This window comes from Passer montanus, unplaced genomic scaffold (genome assembly GCF_014805655.1).
Source record: "Passer montanus isolate IOZ18808 unplaced genomic scaffold, ASM1480565v1 scaffold20, whole genome shotgun sequence".
Classification (NCBI taxonomy): domain Eukaryota; kingdom Metazoa; phylum Chordata; class Aves; order Passeriformes; family Passeridae; genus Passer; species Passer montanus.
Window position 1 is genome coordinate 9,778,669 of NW_024366592.1, and position 18,831 is coordinate 9,797,499.

Genomic DNA, 18,831 nt, shown 5'->3' on the forward strand with positions numbered 1-18,831 from the left:
TGATTCCTAAAATTACTTTAATCTACAAGATAAAATTTTAAGAGCATTTTATACTTTAATGGTTGAATTTACAAAACCATATGTTATAAATCTTGGTGCTAAAATGTCATTATCAACATGCTGGGGTTTTGTATAGCTTTTTAAAGTAAGAGTCTATGAGAAGGTAACCATAGAGATATAGACCTTTAGATTTTATGTGTATTTAAAATTGAAAAAGTGTTGGTTGTTTTGTTGGGTTTGGCTTTTTTTCATGTACTTAAATTATAAACATAGCTACTTGATTGCATTCCACAATTTTTCCAGATGGACCTGTTCCTCCAGTAAGGAAAGATATTAAATTGCCAAATGTAGATTTGAAACTCACATGGATTTTCCTTTTCTATTTAAGAATGCCCACTATAACTTTGGGACTTTCTTTGTTGTTTGATATGTTTCCTGTTTCTGGGTTTGAAGATTACTTCTTTGATTTTTAAGTTTGCCTTTCCAAAGGTTGATAAATACTTCAATAGGAGTGGTGCTTTTTTTTTTTTTTTGCCAGAACCTTATTTTAGTTTGATTTAAAATCCATATATGTCAAATATTAAAAAAAAATCTATACAATGCATTAAACTTGCAGATAGTAATGTGTTTGAATTATAAAAGCATCAACTGCAAAAAAATTGGGGCTTTTTATGGAAACATGAAAATTTGGTATGTTTTTCCCTCTTCTGCCAAGCTATGAAATTATTTCACCTGATAATGGGACTTTTTTTTTTTCATTTTGAAATTAAGATGCATATGACTAACATGAATGGAATTAAATAAAAAAAAAAATCAAAGTGTGATCATTTTTACCAGGAATGCTGGTCAAGCATAGATACAGACCTTGACAAAAAAGCGCTTTCTTTTCATTGCTGTGGGGTTTTCCAGCAGTGAAAAGGAAGATGAAGGACAGCAAAGGGGAAGCATTCTGCAGTTGGGATCTCCTGCACTGTCTAGGTATTTATTGTTGATGAACTGGTTTTGAGCTAGCCTGGGTGGGGATCTCCTGCACTGTCTAGGTATTGTTGATGAACTGGTTTTGAGCTAGCCTGGGTTTTCCCAGGCTTTGTTTCTTGTGAGGTGAAATGGAGAGGACTGAATGAGGGAAAAGGACCTTTTTTTCTCTGCCTGTGAAGGACAGAGAAGCTTCTGTTTAGCTCAGCTCACAATGCCCATAAATACCTTGATAAAACACCACACCTTGGTGTGGGGCAGGACGGAACAGTGAGCCCCTCCAGGGCTGCCAAGGGGTGTCACTGGGACACATTCCAGGCACCGTGGATGGAGCAACAGGTTCCTGTGTGCTCCAGAGGGACAGCCCCACACACAGTCCAGGGACTGTGGGGGCTGAATGAGCTGTTTGCTGCATTCTTCTGGTAGTTTAAAAATCTCCAGCAATTTTGGGGCATCTTAGAGTTTAACTGACTGTTCAAATAGATTCCTGTTTAATTTTTAAAATTAAATGCCTCTGGGGTAATGGAGAGCCTTGTAAACTACAGAGAGGAGAGTTGATGCTCTTGTACTGGTTTTGTACCTTCCATCAATAATTTTGAAAACTACCAAGATACTTGAGAGTATCTGTACCTGACTGACTTCACATCCAGAAGGAATTGAGATATGAGGTCATCTTCAGAATATTTGTAAATTATATATCAGGCTATATTAACCTATCATCTATGAATACCAGGATATACCAGCATTGCTTATGTCAATTCATAGTAAATCTCCTATTACCAGGATATCTGCTAATAAACAGCCTTCTTCCCATGCAATTTCATTGCTTATCATAAGTTATTCAGAAAGAGGTTTTCTATTTCTTGAGTCTCACATGCTGAAAAAGTGAACACTGAAGTATTTAACAGAGAGAGCTCCACTTTTTGCTCAGTCACTTCTTTGCAGCAGCAGCAATGTCTGGTGTTCCAAACCATAGTTTCTCTATCACTTATCTCAACAGGGCTGATAAATGGCAGGTTTCCACAACTCAAGTTTTAGTATTATGAATGTTCTTTGTCTTGTCTAATTCAGGTTGATGTGCTGAAAAAGTGAGCACTGGAGTATTTAACAGAGAGAGCTCCACTTGCACTTTTTGCTCAGTCATTCTTTGCAGCAGCAGCAATGTCTGGTGTTCCAAACCGTAGTTTCTCTAACACTTATCTCAACAGGGCTGATAAATGGCAGGTTTCCACAACTCAAGTTTTAGTATTATGAATGTTCTTTGTCTTGTCTAATTCAGGTTGAATACGAAGGCTTAAAGCATGAGATTAAACGATTTGAGGAGGAGACAGTGTTGCTTAATAGCCAGCTAGAAGATGCCATCCGGCTGAAGGAGATTGCTGAGCATCAGCTGGAGGAAGCTCTGGAAACTTTAAAAAATGAAAGAGAGCAAAAGAACAATCTGAGAAAGGAACTGGCCCAGTATATCAACCTCAATGATAGTATGTATAATAACCATATTAATATATCAGTAGATGGGTTGAAGTTTTCAGAGGATGGGGGTGAGCCCAACAATGACGACAAAATGAATGGACACATCCACGGGCCTCTCGTGAAACTCAACGGTGACTACAGAACTCCCACAAGTAGGAAAGGAGAATCTCTGCACCCCGTTTCTGACCTCTTCAGTGAGCTCAACATATCAGAGATACAGAAACTGAAGCAGCAGCTCATGCAGGTAAGGGCTGAATTTAATGTTCTTGGAGTGTTTAGACATGTCCTATGGACCTTCGTGCCAGTTTTGCTTCGGTCATTCCTGGTGATGTTCTTGATCACGTGTGTCCATTTTCCAGACTTCTGCTTTGGTGTTTCTTTATATCCAGTTTTTGCCAGAAATATCCCTAGTAAACAGAGTACATGCCTGCGCAAAAGTCAGTGTGACCTGAGCAGATATTTAGTGCAAAGGGGAGAAAGGGACATAGATGCTGGGGTTATGGAAGGTTGGATTCCATTTTTCCTGCTTTCATAGTGGTAAATGGAAATTGCAAATGAAATCAGGTATTCTTCAATATGAAGCTATCTGAAAAAACTCTCATTAAAATACCTGCGTCTAGAGGTTTGAAAATGGTCCCTTGCAAGTCAGAGGGAATTTTTGCCATTAAATTCAGCTCGAGGAAGGTTTGGCAGGTGGTCAGGAGAGAACAAAAGGAGGGGAGCGCTCCTCTCCCAGCCGTGCCCTGGGAGCATGTGGCGTGTGGGCTGTCACAGAGCGCCCTTGTCCCGCTGGTGTCCCGGCGGATGCGTGGGCTGCAGGGGGTGCCTCGGGCTGGACAGCCAGCGCTTGTTCCCTGCTCATCCGCGCCCAGCCAGAACAGGAGCCTGGGATGCGCGCCAGAGGAAAACGCAAGCTGCCAGCCCCAGTGTTGCCATCATCTCAGAAGGGGTGCAGCGCCATGCAGAGAAAGGGTCCTGCTGCCCAAGCTGTTGAGCATCTCGTCTGCCACAGCAGCTTGAAAGGTTTTGGCACTGTCAAGGAAACACCCAGCATCTTCTAGCTTCAGGCTTCTGAAAAGCACCTCTTCTAAAGAGAGGAAATATGAGCCCTTTAGTGCTTGAAATGTGAAAGGTTGTTTGGGAGTGAAGTAGAGCAAAACCAGTTTTCAGTGCTTGTTAGAGAACAATAAATCCCTATGTGGTCTGTCCTGTTTGCTGAAGAGTTAATTGTTTTAATTGTCTCATCGCCAAATTCACTGTGGGATGTTTTGATCTGAGCTGTGACATGGTGAACATGGGTGATATCTAGAGCTTTGCACCAATAACTTTGACACAAAGCACACATCATTTAAGTGTGAAAGCTTCAAATACAGGATTTTATTTACGTGATAAATTCTGTTAAACTATTCCAATTCTAAAGTAAACAGAGTGTATATTGTATATATATGCACCTGGAAGAACATATACATGAATATATATATAATATATACATTATTTTTATATATACATATATCTATATCTATATCTCAATCGATGCAGGGCAACCCCAATGTAGGGAATAAAGTGCTCTGACTCCAATGATTACAGAAGGCTGAACAATTGCTTTATTAAGCTATACTATTTTATACTAATACTATACTATATAAAGAGATACTAAAGAACAATCTGTTACTGTCTCCAGACAACACAGCTTTACCTAATTGGTCAATCAATCCAAACAACAATCAGCAGAATCCAATTAACAAATCACTCTCAGTAAACAATCTCCGTAACACATTCCACATGTGTCAAACAACAGGAGCAGGACGTAGAGATAAGAATTATTTTCTCTTCTCTGAGCTTCTCACTGCCTTCCCCAGGAAAAATCCTGGGAGAGACAATGATGTCTCTCTCTGTTCAGAGAATGTGAATACCATGTATAGGTATATGTGTATACATATATACAATATATACATTATATAGCTTCTAATTTGATTCAGAAATACAATGTTAAAATTTTAAAAACACAGTTTCAAAATAAATGCTTTGAAATGCTCACATTTCAAAATACGCTGTGCTTTAAACAATACAGTTTAATTTACAATTAAATATATGCAATATAAATTTTGAGTGAAAGTTGCTTAGAAATGAAAAAAGGGTGGCTTTGAGTATGCTTTTTCTTGATTTTATTAAATTAAATACTGAGCATAATGAGTTAGCAAAATTCTGCTCGAAGGATGCTGTAGTTGTCTTTGTCTTCTCTGAGTTAAAAACTTGTATATTTTAAACAAAGAAGCAGCCTTCTTACAGCCGCTAGGAACAAATTTAGGACCCTATAAAAGAAATTATAACTATTTTTGGTCGTAGCATTTTTTGGTGCTGGGCCCCAGCACATCTGTGCCAATGGTGGCCACCATTGTTTGGCATTTACATCCTGTTAAAATGTTCATGGTTTAAAAAGACAGACTAGACCTCAGTGAAAGCCTGATTCCTTTAGATACCATAAAGAGTCACTGCAAATGCTGATGTTTTATAAAGTGATCTCCTTCTTTGCTGAGTTACATCAGTTCACGTCACACAAATTAAATTTGGATCATACAAATTAAACGTGAAAAATGCTGCCAAAAGTTTTCAGTGTGGTATATGTGAGACTTAATCAGGTTTAAAAGCTGACAAAAGGTAAATCATCAGCAAAATTGTATTTTTTTTTCCTCTACAGTGTCTTTGCCATATGGTGTTTATTCAGCTGTATCTCAGTATTTGGTGTGAGTTCCTCCTGTTTTGTCTGAAGAGGCTGCACTAGGACAGAGTTTCTGAAGTAACTGATAATCTATTGGGAACTATTTTTATGACTATAGGACATCAGGTTCCTTTTTAGGATAAAAGTAAACTTCAGATTTGCCATTTTGTAAGGGTGTCTGGCAAATAGTTTCTGCTTCCCTGTCTCATAAAGAAGACTTCACTGAAACAGCATGACAAATAGAATTCTTTCTACAGCTTTTGGATGCTGCTGTTTCATGGGCTGTGCTGGTCCTTGGAGAGATTTAATTGCACCTATTCCCTTTCCATATATATATCTGCTGTGTAACAAATGTCCTGCTGAAAATTTTCATATTCTGACATTTTCCTAGAAAAGCTCAGGGATCTGCGCTCTTCCTTCCTGTTTGTTGTCCACTGGAAAAAAATCTTTATCTCATCCTTGAAGTCTAGGACTTCTTTTCTTCCCATGGTCATGCTTTCCCTTTTTCTGAGGCCAGTATCATATTTGGAAAACTTAGATACAATTCTCTTTAAAAAGACAGAAAAATAAAAAGTCCCTGCAGCTCAGTTTCTGATGCTCTTCTTCAGCTGCCTTGTACTTTTGTGGCAAATATGCTATAGCTGAGATTCAGGGTTCTTGAGATGAGTCCTCCTATTAATTTCCTCTAGTCTCCCCCAGGAATTGTTCACTGAAATTCTGATGTTGTTGAAAAAAAAAAAGGAAAACAAAAAGGTGAGGACATAGATGGCTATGGTTAAATTGCTTTCCATAATAATAATAATAATAAAACTGTAGATGCAAATTGGGAAGGAAATCTCCTCAAGCTGAAATCTCTGAAGGGAAGGATGCATTGCAAAATAGGAGACAGCTACTTTTGAATTGCTTTTATTTTCATTTTAGGATCATAAAAATCCTTACGGCAGCTACCAATTCCAGTGTAAAAAAAAAATGCACCAACTGGACCGAAAAGTACCTGGAATTGCTATAAGTTTGCTGTGGTGGAAATAAGAGTATAGTATTTTCTAGAACAGGAAATATTATTACCCCATTTGGGAACAGCAGAGTCATTAATATGCAAAAGGTGTGCTCAGGACTGAGCTGGAGCTTTGGGGTTTTTCCCTTGGCAGTAGGAGCATGTATTTATGGTTTTAAACAGAAGGGGATTAGCTTAATCCATTATTGCTGGTCCAGAATTAATAAAATTGAGTAGGTCTGTGTATTTCCTTTTGCTTGCTGTGCAAGTTGATACATGGGTTTTAAAAGTTTAAAATGTTTTCTTTAGAAAGAATACTTTTTGTTTGAAATGAGTGTTTCCAGAACACATTTATGTTCAGAAGGGAAATTATCATCAAGATCGAAATTAGTTCTGCTACAGTTTTTCTTCATGATAGGGTATAATGGCTCAGATCAGTAGTCCTGCAGGATCAATTCTGTCTGATTAATTTAAGCAGGCACTGAAGCACTGTGCTGCTTTAACACACAGGTGCTTTCTCAAAGGAAAGGCTTTATTATAATAAATATTATTAAAAAGAAATATTTGTATTTACATGGGTGCAATCTACAGTGAATTGGCTTCTTTGTTGTGAACATGCCCACAGTGGACCCATACACTCTAATAAGCCAACTGCCCTTGGTGTGTAATATGTGGCTCTTTATTATCACTACAATTTCTCACTATAAGGTGAGAAGATCCTTTAATTTGCTAAAAACCAGATTTTTTGTGCATATGCATAGCTCACCTTACCAGCCTGAAGGAATAAACACCTTCATCTGCTGAGGGCAGTGTAACTAACACTGAAGCCTGCAATACCAAGTGGTAACAACTGGAGTTCAGCTGAAGGTTTCTAGGGAAAGCAGCCTTGGGGCAGGCAGCTTGGTGAAAAAAAAGAGGAAAGCTGGTAAAGAGACTCCTGCTGGGTTGATCTCTGAGGGTCCCTAGGAAAATGGTAACTTTTAAGAAGATGCACTTGGCAACAGGGAAGTTTACCCTATTTTGGATTTTCTCAACAAGAGTGGGCTGGCATGGGGGCTGGGCAACAATGAGGGTGGTAGACATACTGGCGCAATGAAAAATGGAGGATACCAAAATACTTGTAGTTCTTGGCTGTCCTCTTCCGCACTGATTATGTAGTGCCAAAAGTGGAGCACTTCATATGTAAAGAGAAAAACTCTTCCTGGATCATAAAATAATGATGATGTTTGGCCCTGGTTTTTTAATTCTTAAGGCATCAGTCCCCTGTATACAAGAAAAGTAGGCTGATTTTTTAAGGTGTTTTATCGTGGCTTCTATTTTTATTTGTACATTTCTGCCTGCAATTGGTTGCAGATCCTGGTGGAGGCCATGTTTGAGAGCTTGTCTGTGAAACCAAGGGATCTCTGTATGCTCCAGTGTCTTAGTACTTCTGAGCAGCAGCCATGGCTCAAGAGCCTGGTTAAGAGGAAACAAGAGTTTGAAGCACTGCTCAGAACATTTTTTGAGATGGTATTAATACCTTCTCACTTTCTCAGAGGCTTTTCTTTTCATTTACTAAGATTTGTGGTGGCTAATTGGATTCTCTTCCACATACCACTGATAGGGAAGGAAAGTTTGTGTTTGCTTTTTTTTTTAAGGCTTCTTCATAACTGAAAACTTTAAATTCTCAGAATTAATAATTCCAGCACTTATGAAGCGAAGTGCCATTTTCACTGCATGTGCAGGGGGAGAGAAGATCAGTAAACCTGGTAGGCTCAGGGTCTTATTGTAAAAATCATGACAGGATAAAGGATCTTACCTCTTTAAGCATTCCTCTGCTTCCCAATTGACACCTCAGAAGAGGACAAAGGCACAGGAAAAAGTTGGAGCATTACATTTAAAACTTGGAAGTCTTTCAGGGGTGTTATGATGAGTAGCAAATACCTGAGCAGATCAAATTTGTAAGTTTGTCTTATTCTCTTGCTTTAAAATTGCTGTGCATTAAAACTTCTAGAGGTGTCCTTCATGATGTCTTCGGTTGTTCAATGTCCACTTTTCTATGTGGATATTTAGAAAGAAACTTAGTAGTCATAACCAGTGGGTTGTTAGTTACACTACAAATCCTACTTTTTCTGGCTTAAATTTAAACAGATGGATTTTGCTTACAGATAAGTGCTGGGGATGGGGAGTTGCATGTGCTCAGTGTTAACTGTATGCTACATTTCCCACAGTAGGTTATTCAATCTGTGGAAATGTACACAGCTAGCTTTTTACTGCATTTGCTTTAAAGTGAAAATGTGCAGCAGTTCAAAGATATAAATGAATATTGTGAAAGATTGATAGAACTGTTAAAGGGAAATGTAAATTCAAACTCTGTTGAGCAATGGCTTACAGCTGACAGTGATGCAGTTTCTGTGTTCAGGGAACATATGTCCTAATAAATCCTATCATCACTCTAGTTGATGGGACAGTGCTTGGACACTTGGTAGTTCTTCAGTGGGCAATATAAAATATTGTGATCTCCTGGTATCGGAAGTTGTAACAGAGGCTGCAACTTCCTAAACCTCTGAGAGTTACACAGTGCTCTATAAATTAACTGTATGGTTTCAGTGTACTTGGCTAAAATCTCTCAGAAGCCCTCAAGCTGCAAGCAATGGTGGGGTGGGAGAGGTGACTGCGACTGCGGAGTTTGGTGCTCAGCACGGGTAGGATGAGATCCTGGGTTTCTCACTCTGACTCTGTTGCAGGTGGAGCGGGAGAAGGCCATTCTCCTGGCCAACCTCCAGGAGTCCCAGACGCAGCTGGAGCACACCAAGGGAGCCCTCACAGAGCAGCACGAACGTGTGCATAGGCTCACAGAGCACGTCAACGCCATGAGGGGCCTGCAGAGCAACAAGGAGCTGAAAGTTGGGCTTGACTGTGAGAAGGGCCGAGATTCCGGTGAGGAGGCACACGACTATGAAGTGGACATCAATGGTTTGGAGATCCTGGAGTGTAAATACAAAGTAGCTGTTACTGAAGTGATAGACCTTAAAGCAGAAATCAAAGCCTTAAAGGAGAAATATAATAAGTATGTGGAAAACTACACTGAAGAGAAGGCCAAGTATGAGAGCAGAATCCAGACATATGATGAGCAGGTGATAAGCCTGGAGAAATCGACCAAGGAAAGCCAGGAAAAAATGATCCACATGGAGAAGGAGTTACAAAGGATGACAAGCATAGCAAACGAAAACCACAATACCCTTAACACTGCCCAGGATGAGCTGGTGACATTTAGTGAGGAGCTGGCTCAGCTCTACCACCACGTCTGCCTGTGCAACAACGAGACGCCCAACAGGGTCATGTTGGACTATTACAGGCAGAGCAGAGTCACCCGCAGCGGAAGCCTGAAGGGGCCCGATGACCCTCGAGGTCTCCTTTCCCCACGACTTGCCAGGCGGGGGGTGGCATCGCCCGTAGAAGCCAGGACCCCGACCGAGCAGGTGACAAAAGAGGCCGCAGAGCCCGGCAAGGAACAGAGCCCAACAAAAACACCTTCCATTTCTCCTGTCATCACAGCCCCTCCTTCCTCCCCCGTCTCTGACACCAGTGACATCCGCAAAGAGCCCATGAACATCTACAACCTCAACGCCATAATAAGGGACCAAATCAAGCACTTGCAGAAGGCTGTGGATCGGTCGCTGCAGCTGTCGCGCCAGCGGGCCGCGGCCCGCGAGCTGGCACCCATGATCGACAAGGACAAGGAGGCCTTAATGGAGGAGATCCTGAAGCTGAAGTCGCTCCTGAGTACAAAGCGAGAGCAGATCGCGACCTTGAGGGCAGTGCTGAAAGCCAACAAGCAGGTAAGGTGCTCCTAAAGCACTCAGGGAAGTCTGTTATTTATACAGGTCACTTACAAGCTTTCCTAGGGGTATTCTGGAGGAGGGGTTTTACTCACAGGTTATTTAGCCTCTCACTCACTCACAGCAAGGACACACCTTTGTTCCCTCCTCTTTAAACACTTCGGTTCTGCTTTTCTCAGCACCCACCATTCACTCATCAGAGGTGTGAGCAGGGAACAGCTACTGCCCAGGCATGTTACTGGTATTATCTCAAACTGTTGGAGGTTTTACTCACAGGTTATTTAGCCACTCACTCACAGTAAGGACACACCTTTGTTCACTCCCCTCTCAGCCTCCTCTTTAAACACTTCGGTTCTGCTTTTCTCAGCACCTACCATTCATTCATCAGAGGTGTGGGCAAGGACCAGCTACTGCCCAGGCATGTTGCTGGTATTATCTCAAACTGTTGGTTGGAAAACAAAATAGAACATCCCTGGAAAGGCTCTCAGTGGTATGCTCTTCTATTTAGGAAAATTAAAATCTTCAAGGAATTATTTCAAGTTTTTTTCAAATCTTAAGAGGAATTTATCCAACCACTTTATTTTTGATGTTTCACCAATGAAAAGTCAAAAATATAGTACTTGATATCAAATGTCAAAAGAAATCCATCTTATTGCTATGTTTTTCAAGAGTACTGTCAATTTTCTTTGCATAGTATATCTACCAAGCCCTTGACATCCATTAGATTCCAGGTTTGAAAACACTGTAAAAAAATCTAAATTTAAATATGCAAATAGTTTTATTTACTTTGATGCACCTCCTTTTGCCCAGAATTAAATCTGAATGCAAAAGGTGGCAGTGGTTTTGTTCTAGGTTGCTTGGCACTTTCCCCATCTGAAAACAGTGAAGTGATCACCACATGGGGGCTTGAATCCTGGTTAACAGCTTGGCACTCTATTAGCTGTTGACAGTGATGGGATTTCAGTGCTAAAATTCCCAATAGTCAACTATTCTGAAGTTACAATTTCATGTTTAATTGATTAGTGTATCTTTAACTGCATAGGGTACTGGGGATTTTTAAATTGCAGCAATATTTCAGCATATATTGAGTCTTTTATAGCAATCCCCCCCTCCCTGATACAACACATGTTAAATATTAACTCCAGTAATTAAATATCATCTCTATCTAAGCAATAATAGCTCTGAGCAATTATATGTACATTTTCCATGTAATTAAAATGTGATTTAGATGGAATTGATGTATGTGGGTATACATTCTGTGATTCCAAATTAAAGATTTTTCCCATTATCACAGAGCTATCATTTATTTTTTCCTGCTACTGGAAGATCTATCTCAGTCTCACTCTTTTATTGCTGTCAGAAATAATGCATTATCCTAAGGCATGCTCACTAAAATGGAAAAGATAGATTTGCTGACTAAGGAGCTGCTATTAACTAATTTTTTATTTATTAGATAGCATCATAGATACTGGTAACTGTACAACTGGTACAGAAACTTGCAATACTTGTTCCTGCAAACCTGATGTCAGCTTCCTCAAACTTTCAAGCTAAAATACATAATAATGTAATGGGAAGGAGAAATTTAATGTTGAAGAGGGGAAGAGTAATTTATTATGTGCCAGCCTCAAGTAGTGGGTGTTTCCCAGAACCCAAATTCATGTTTTGACACATGTTCAAAAAAACAGGAATTAAGATAGATTTATTCTCTTGAGGTCTTCCCCTTCAAAAGAGTAAGTTTCTAAGGAACAAAAGGCTGGGGATGTTTTTCCCTTATGGGACCCTTCCTTGGGTCTGGTATTTTGGAATGTACTTTAGTGAAAAAACACCCTTAATCAGGGAAGCACAGTTGGTATATAGTGTTGGTCAGTAGTATTTCCAAATAAGCATTTTTATTTTATAAAGAAATATTATTTATAAATATTATTTTATTTCCACAAAGCTCTGACAGGAGCAAGAGAGCGAGATTTGGTGTAAGAAAATGCAAATTTAAGCCCATGAAAATGGATTATTAAATCAATTGCCCAAGAAAGCAGGGCACATAGATCTTGCTGGCTTGCTTGCTTACCTTGTCTTGATTTATGTATCCATTTGTTCATAGCTCAAATTACTGTGTCTACACCTGACTGGTGGAATAAACATTAACCAGCAGCATAAATGAGAAAGTAAAATCAAATTAATGATGCAGCAACTTTTAGGACTGGTTCAATAATGGGTTTGGTTTTGATTTCTAATAGCAATCAGAAAGCAAAGTTGCCTGTGAGGGGAATTTAATACCCTGAAGTTCTGATGGAAAGCTGATCAGTTGTTTTCATAGGTAAATAGTTCAATGAGACAGAATTCAGTCAGCAAGACCTTCATGTCTGCATTAGGAGTAACTATGGTGTCTACAGCTTCTATAACTGCAATACCCATAAAAGTCCTTCAAAAAAATACCTTGGTAACCCCAGACATACAGAATTTTATCTATAAATTAATGCTGATATTATATGGACAGAACACAGTAGAATTTCTCCTTTGAAAGAGACACTTGATGAAAAGACAAGGTACCATGTACAACTTCTGCTCTAAAAATACAGGCTAGTTTTCTGCTTTCGTGTGTGACATAAAAATCCTACCAGTGTAGGATTTAATATTTATTAAAAGTTATTTTAAATGGTCTGCTTCTCACACTGCTGGTAAAAAATGAATGGGATTCAAAGCTGTCTTAGAAAATGAGATTTGTTCATCATTGATGCATCAAAGATTTCAGGATGAAAATGGCAACCTTTGGGCTAAATTTGGGCAAATATCTGTTCTGTAAGGATACAGAAGAGGATGGAAAGGACCCTGTTAGTTCTGGCAGTGCTTGAGGTCCTGGGCTGGGGTGTGTGCTGACCTCAGCCTATTCACCTCCAGGCCGGGGCTTTGGGGATGGAGAGGGAGCTGAGCTCTGTGTATTCCCCAGCTCTCTTTTCCTCACTGCTATTTCACACCCTGCTGGAGTCCAGGCTTTGGAGCTCTCTGCTCCCTCCTGGCGTTGCTGTCAATTCCAGGTGATTTCTCTGCAGTAAATGCACAGTGAGCCATCAATTCCTTGTCTGCAGGCAGCTGGCTGAGAGCCTGGGTCCTTCACTTGCCCAGTTCCTCAGCATGACTGGTCTGACAAGAGAGTGTCATGAGCACCTCTGCTGTCTTATTGGATTATTTACTTCACTGAAGAATATTCATGCTTTTTTTTCTGTGTTTTGATATTTTTTCTTGTGCTCCCCATCTACTTGTGTGTTGTGAGATTGCATTTTTATATGGAAAAAATTCTCTGATTTTTCTGATTCAATTTTTTTTCTTTAATCATAGCTTTAAAAAAATGCCAGGTCTTGGCATCTACTTCCTTGTGGCACCCACTACTTGGAGATTAGTCTTTTATTTATCCCATCCTTTCTTTCAGAGATTTATGCCTGAGAAGTGGCAATGTTCACTTCTCAGGCATAAATGCTCTGTATACACTATCCTAGCTTACCTAAATCTAGACTATCCTATGGAACTGGGACCAGGCATAACCAGGCATATAGGTTTCAATGGGTACAATTTTGGAGATTGGCTGAGATGGGGAACAAATAGAAACAATTTCACCAAGAGCTGGCACTGGAGGAGGAGGAGTAACATGAAGCTGTGTCTTCAGTTCATTTTGTCCCTGTTAGTTTGGCCAGTGTGACAGTCCAGCTGAGGTGACCAGACACTCTAAATGTCTCTGATAGATGAGGCTGAGTTCCTCTTCTGTTCCCTGTCTCACTCTCCATTACACATTCAGGCTTCAGGGTGTTCTCAGGATTCAGGCAAGTTTCCTGTCTCTTCAGGCTCCCCAAATTTCCAAGAGAGGCTTCCTCAGCTTGTGCTCTCCTTCTTTCTCTTGCTACTAAACCTACCTTTTTTAAAGTTTTATTTGCTTCTCTAGTAGAGCACTTGTGCCCATTTGTTCTTCACTTAGGAGACTTGGCTCAGCAGCTTGGCTGGTGCATGGAGAGACGTGAAGTATTTTGCATAGGATTTGAAACTTATGCTTTGTTTTCTTTATGTTATTTTATAGGAAACTTTAATAAGAAGAAAAAATGTTTGAAGATTTGACACAGTCCTTCCTCTGTTACTTTTATTCATCAAGCAAACTATATTTTCATTCTCCAGTGTTGCATGTCCATTAACTTACCCTGACATCAAACTAAAACATGGGGATCATGATCTGTCTGATTGTTGTGCACAGTTTCAGTGATGTGTAAATTGCTGTAATTTATGAGTGCACATTTTAGGTCACAGCTGAAAACAGACAAAAAGCTGATTATTTCTGCTTTATCCTGCCAAGACCTAGGCTGATGTCCACCATCCTACACTGCACCAAAGCATATATCAGCAAGGTTGAAAAAAGCAGAATTGATGTAAATAGTTCCCTAAGTGATTGATAATTTTAACATGTATTGCTGATGATTTCAAATCTGGATTGAAAAAACCACATCTATTTAAAATGATAGGTGGTTACTACTGCCCTTTAAAAATCTGTTATCTTAATGTAAATTGGTGTGAAAGTAAGAAAATATTGGTAAGTATACAATTAAAAATTAATTATTTGAAGGCTGTTATTTAACAAGACACAAATGAATAATGTAATTTATAGATTATTTTAATGTGCCCTTTTGTTAAGAGACATTGTCAGTGGGAAATGTATTGAGTTTTGGAAAACTGGATTTGAAATAGGTTTCCAGCTGTTTGGTCATTACCATCTTTTTGTCCTGTTCCCTTGCTAGTTGCTTCAACCTAATGTTCTTCTAACCTCTCCCCTGGTGGTGGGTTAAGAGCCCATAAGATCAACAGAGGAAATTGATTGCCTGTATGAATTGCTGCAACTTATTATGCACTAAATGAAGTGCAAATAACAACCATAACACCCTCTGAATAAATGTAAAAGGAAGCAAATTTTTCTTCATTTCATTCAAAGGCAATATTTTTAAATGTCTCCAGCAGCAGCAGGTATAAAGCCTCTATAAAACTGTCTATTTTGGATACTTCAAAATGATACTAAATTCATAAGTAAGCAGAATGTTCAAGTCTTGCAGAGATAAGACAAGACAAATGTAACTACTCAAAACAGATTAGTAGTAGATTAAAGAAATTTAAGGATGAAACTGAAAACAGAGAGAAGGGAGCAGCAAAAATTTAGGAACAGGACAAATACAAAGTTTTGCTTTCCTCTTAAATTAAAACTATTATTTACACGTTATTTACACTTTTTTTTTTTTTTTAAATTTTTAAAACTGTTAAAATAATGTTGGTTTGCACAGCAGTGAACGTTGCCACTTCTCAGGCATAAATCAAGCTGCCAGATCCTGGCTATCCCTGTGCCCAAGGAAAGCCTCAGCCAGCAGGAGGCTTGAGGCCAAACACGGTGATTCACAACTTGGCTGCAGAGGCTGAGCCTCATGTGCTCTGTGTCCTGTTTGCAGAGTGCCAGGGGACATGCTTGGTTGTGTATTGCAGACAAACAACGTGGTAGCAGCTCCTGTAGTAGCTGTACTCGCTTGCCTGAGCCCTCCACATACAGCTGCACAGTTTTGCAGAGACACTTGAGGTGCTGAGTTGTTGCCAGTTGCCATCGAAATGGGCTTTGTCCTTTCAGCTGCTTTCTCCTTTTCCTGCTTTCATGGAGTACAACTTAAAAGAAGAAGTTAAAGTGTGCAGTCCAGTGAAGATCAGGTTTAGTTTCTTTTACTGTGTGAATGAAGGACATCAAAACCAAAATCAGGCATGGGATTTTATCTGTTCTCAGATCTCTGTCTCATACGCACCTATCCTTGTTTGTGTTTTCAGACAGCTGAAGTGGCACTGGCCAATTTGAAGAACAAATACGAAAATGAAAAAGCAATGGTGACTGAGACCATGACCAAGCTACGGAATGAACTAAAGGCTCTGAAGGAAGATGCAGCAACCTTCTCATCCTTGAGAGCAATGTTTGCAACCAGGTAAGGGAAACAGTGTCACCGTCTGGCTCAGCACTGCAAACATGTGTGCTAAGTGAGAACACACTTCGCTGTGTATATTGGGTGCTTAGGAGGATAGAGAAATTATTTTTTGCATAGTCAGGCATTTCTTGGATGAAGGTGAATGAGTCCTAGAATGCACACTGTGCAAAACTTGCAGGCTTTCAAGTGCTGCTGAGACGTGTCTTGGAAAATAAAGCTGAAGAATAGCAATGTCAATACAACCTTGAATAAAGTGTTATAAATGACAGTATATGCCTACAGAATATTTGCATCTATAGGGTTTTTTAAAGTGGAAATCAAATAGTGGATTTATGTGGCTGATTTTCCCATTCAGAAGTATGCAGTGATTCTGTCATGTAAAGCTATCGTACAGTTAATGATGATCTTCAGAACCCCACATTTTCATTACGGTGAGATTTATTACTTACCAGTAGTAAAATCTATTTAATCAACCAGCCTATGCTGTAATCCAGTGGTAATGATTGTAAGGCCACTGTAATTTCCCACTCCAGCATAAATTCTTATTTTCTTCCACTGTGATGTTCAATTTATTATCTTCTCCTTCACAGGATAAAGGCTTCACTTATCTTCTGAAACGTAGTTCCTGCTGGCATGACAGTAATTAATCAACTTTCATCTTTCCTTCTCCCACATCTTCTTCTGAAGAGCTTTTACTTTTATGCGGAATCACAGAATCAGCTAGGTTGGAAAATACTTCTGAGATTGAGTCCAACCTATGACCCAACACCACCTTGTATCCAGACCATGGCACTGAGTCAACTCCAGGCTTTCCTTAAACACCCCCAGGGATGTGACTCCACCACCTCCCTGGGCAGTTCACTGCAATGTCTAATAGCCCTTTTTGTGAAGAAATTCTTCCTAATGACCACCTAGATCTCCCCTGGCACAGCTTAAGACTGTGCCTTTTCATCTTAGCTGCTTTTTAAAAGGTTACCTAAAAATATATATCTTTTAAAGCTCTAGCATTTTCATCAATAAATTCTTATTTATTGATGAAAGACTTTTTTTTCCTCTTCTGATCAAAAACAGTAGAGATTTCTTGTTTGTGCTTTAGTCCATAAAAGATAACACATCTTAGTGCCTTCTGCCAACATCTCTTCAGTGCTCCTGGCAGTGACATCTCGCCACTTGCAGCCAGCCTTCTAAAGTGCTTTTTTGCTTAGTGACAGTGGCAGCAGCAGCTGGGAGAAGTGGGAAGGAAGGAGAAAAGGGGCATTTATATGTCGTGACACTGGTGCTGTGTACAAATTCATCATAGGTCCATCATCAGAGGAGTGCGTGTAGCGACATAATGGAAGTGAAGACCCAGCTCAGCAGGTGGTGTGAGCCAAGGTAGCCTGATTGATTTCATTGGCATCTAAAGGTTTTCTTCCAGAAAGGAGAGCTCTGTGTGTGTGTGTGTGTGTGTGTGTGTGTGTGTGTGTGTTGGAGATGCATGTGTTGACCTTTCCGTGCAACCTCCTTACTGTAGGAGACGCAGGAACGTTCTAACGCTGTGAGAGCTCGTGGAAGGCAGGTAGCCCTGGAGCAAAGGAGTGGCATTGTGAGCATAAAGCAAAGCAAGGGTCTAGAATGGCCCATAAATTATCAACATATGACGTAAAAGTGGTTTGCAAAGTTTTAGAAGCTAAAGGGAATGTTAGATTGTTGGTGTACTGAATGCTCCTTACCCAATTTGGGCATCCTGAGTGCAGACTTCAGTTGGGTTCAAGGCATAGTCTGGAACTGATGGGAGGCAGCAGCATCCCCTCCACAAGAATTAGGCTTCAGTGATGCCACTTATCCAGATATCTTTTCTAGATGCGTTGTGTGTAAGATGTAAAGAAACTTCTGTTCCTCTTCTATGAGCTATAAAAGGCGTCTGTGTGACCTGCTAAGCTACACATTTTTAGTTTAAAAATCTCTAATGTTAGTAGTGATAAATCCCACCCAAAGAATTTACTGCTGTTGGCAAACTCCATGTAGTAGTGATTAAACACTCAGTGTATGGCCTATGGGACATATCCCTGCCCTTGACATCCTAAGTTTTGCCCAGTATTCTCTGAGCACAGTTATAAAAAATTATTCACTACAAGGTCTTACACATCATTATATTCCTATAGATTTTTCTGTTGTAAAATATTCATTTTTCTTCCCTAGCATGGCGTTTAATGGCCTTTATAATTAAATCAGTCTTCCTAAATGGTCAAATCATTGACTCATTCCAAATAGTCCATTTGGAAGAGCATTTGTTTAAATGACAGAGTTTGATATACTCTACAAGTCTTTTGAAGAGGAGAAATCTGTTTGAAAATACAAGGCTGTAAGATTTTTGTGCAGTAACATTAGATGCAGTAGCAACCCTCAGCGTAAAAAAGCAATTGTTTAGTCTTTAGTTGAATAAAACAGTGGTTTCCATGGTTATAGTGCATCACATGGTACTTACCCCTGAATTTGTACCATAGGGAGATCATCCTTTTGATAGTAGAATTGTATTATAGGTCTGAAAATGGTTGCTTATACTGTTTGGTAGAGCAATACCCTTTCTCTTTCCATAAAGCATCATTTTGGTCCCCAGGTGGATATTCATCTGGTGCTGTATGGAACTGTATGTTTCCTTCCCCAAATACACTGGGTAAAGGTCACAGCACATGTCATAAGGAGAGCACAGCACCTCTGTTTCTGGTCTGAACAGCAAAGTTGATACTTTCCTCCAAAGCTCCCCTGTGCAGAAAGCAGGAGCCTTCTTTGTCTGTGGTTTTTCTGATACTTGTTCATTCTTCACTCCTTAAGCTCTTTTTTTCAGTTCTTTGTCCCAAAAGTCTTTCTGTCTTGCATGTCCCT

At 39.7% G+C, this 18,831-nt stretch overlaps 1 protein-coding gene across 10 annotated transcripts in view; it reads left to right on the plus strand.

The window, feature by feature from the left end:
- Positions 1-18,831, plus strand: part of BICD1 (BICD cargo adaptor 1) — a 251,762-nt gene that overhangs the window by 126,766 nt on the left and 106,165 nt on the right. For all 10 annotated transcript variants that reach the window (XM_039707899.1, XM_039707891.1, XM_039707897.1 and 7 more), the window contains exons 4-6: positions 2,255-2,692; positions 8,888-9,982; positions 15,815-15,966. In XM_039707899.1, coding sequence (XP_039563833.1) covers positions 2,255-2,692; positions 8,888-9,982; positions 15,815-15,966 — 1,685 coding nt within the window. The remainder of the gene's footprint in view (positions 1-2,254; positions 2,693-8,887; positions 9,983-15,814; positions 15,967-18,831) is intronic.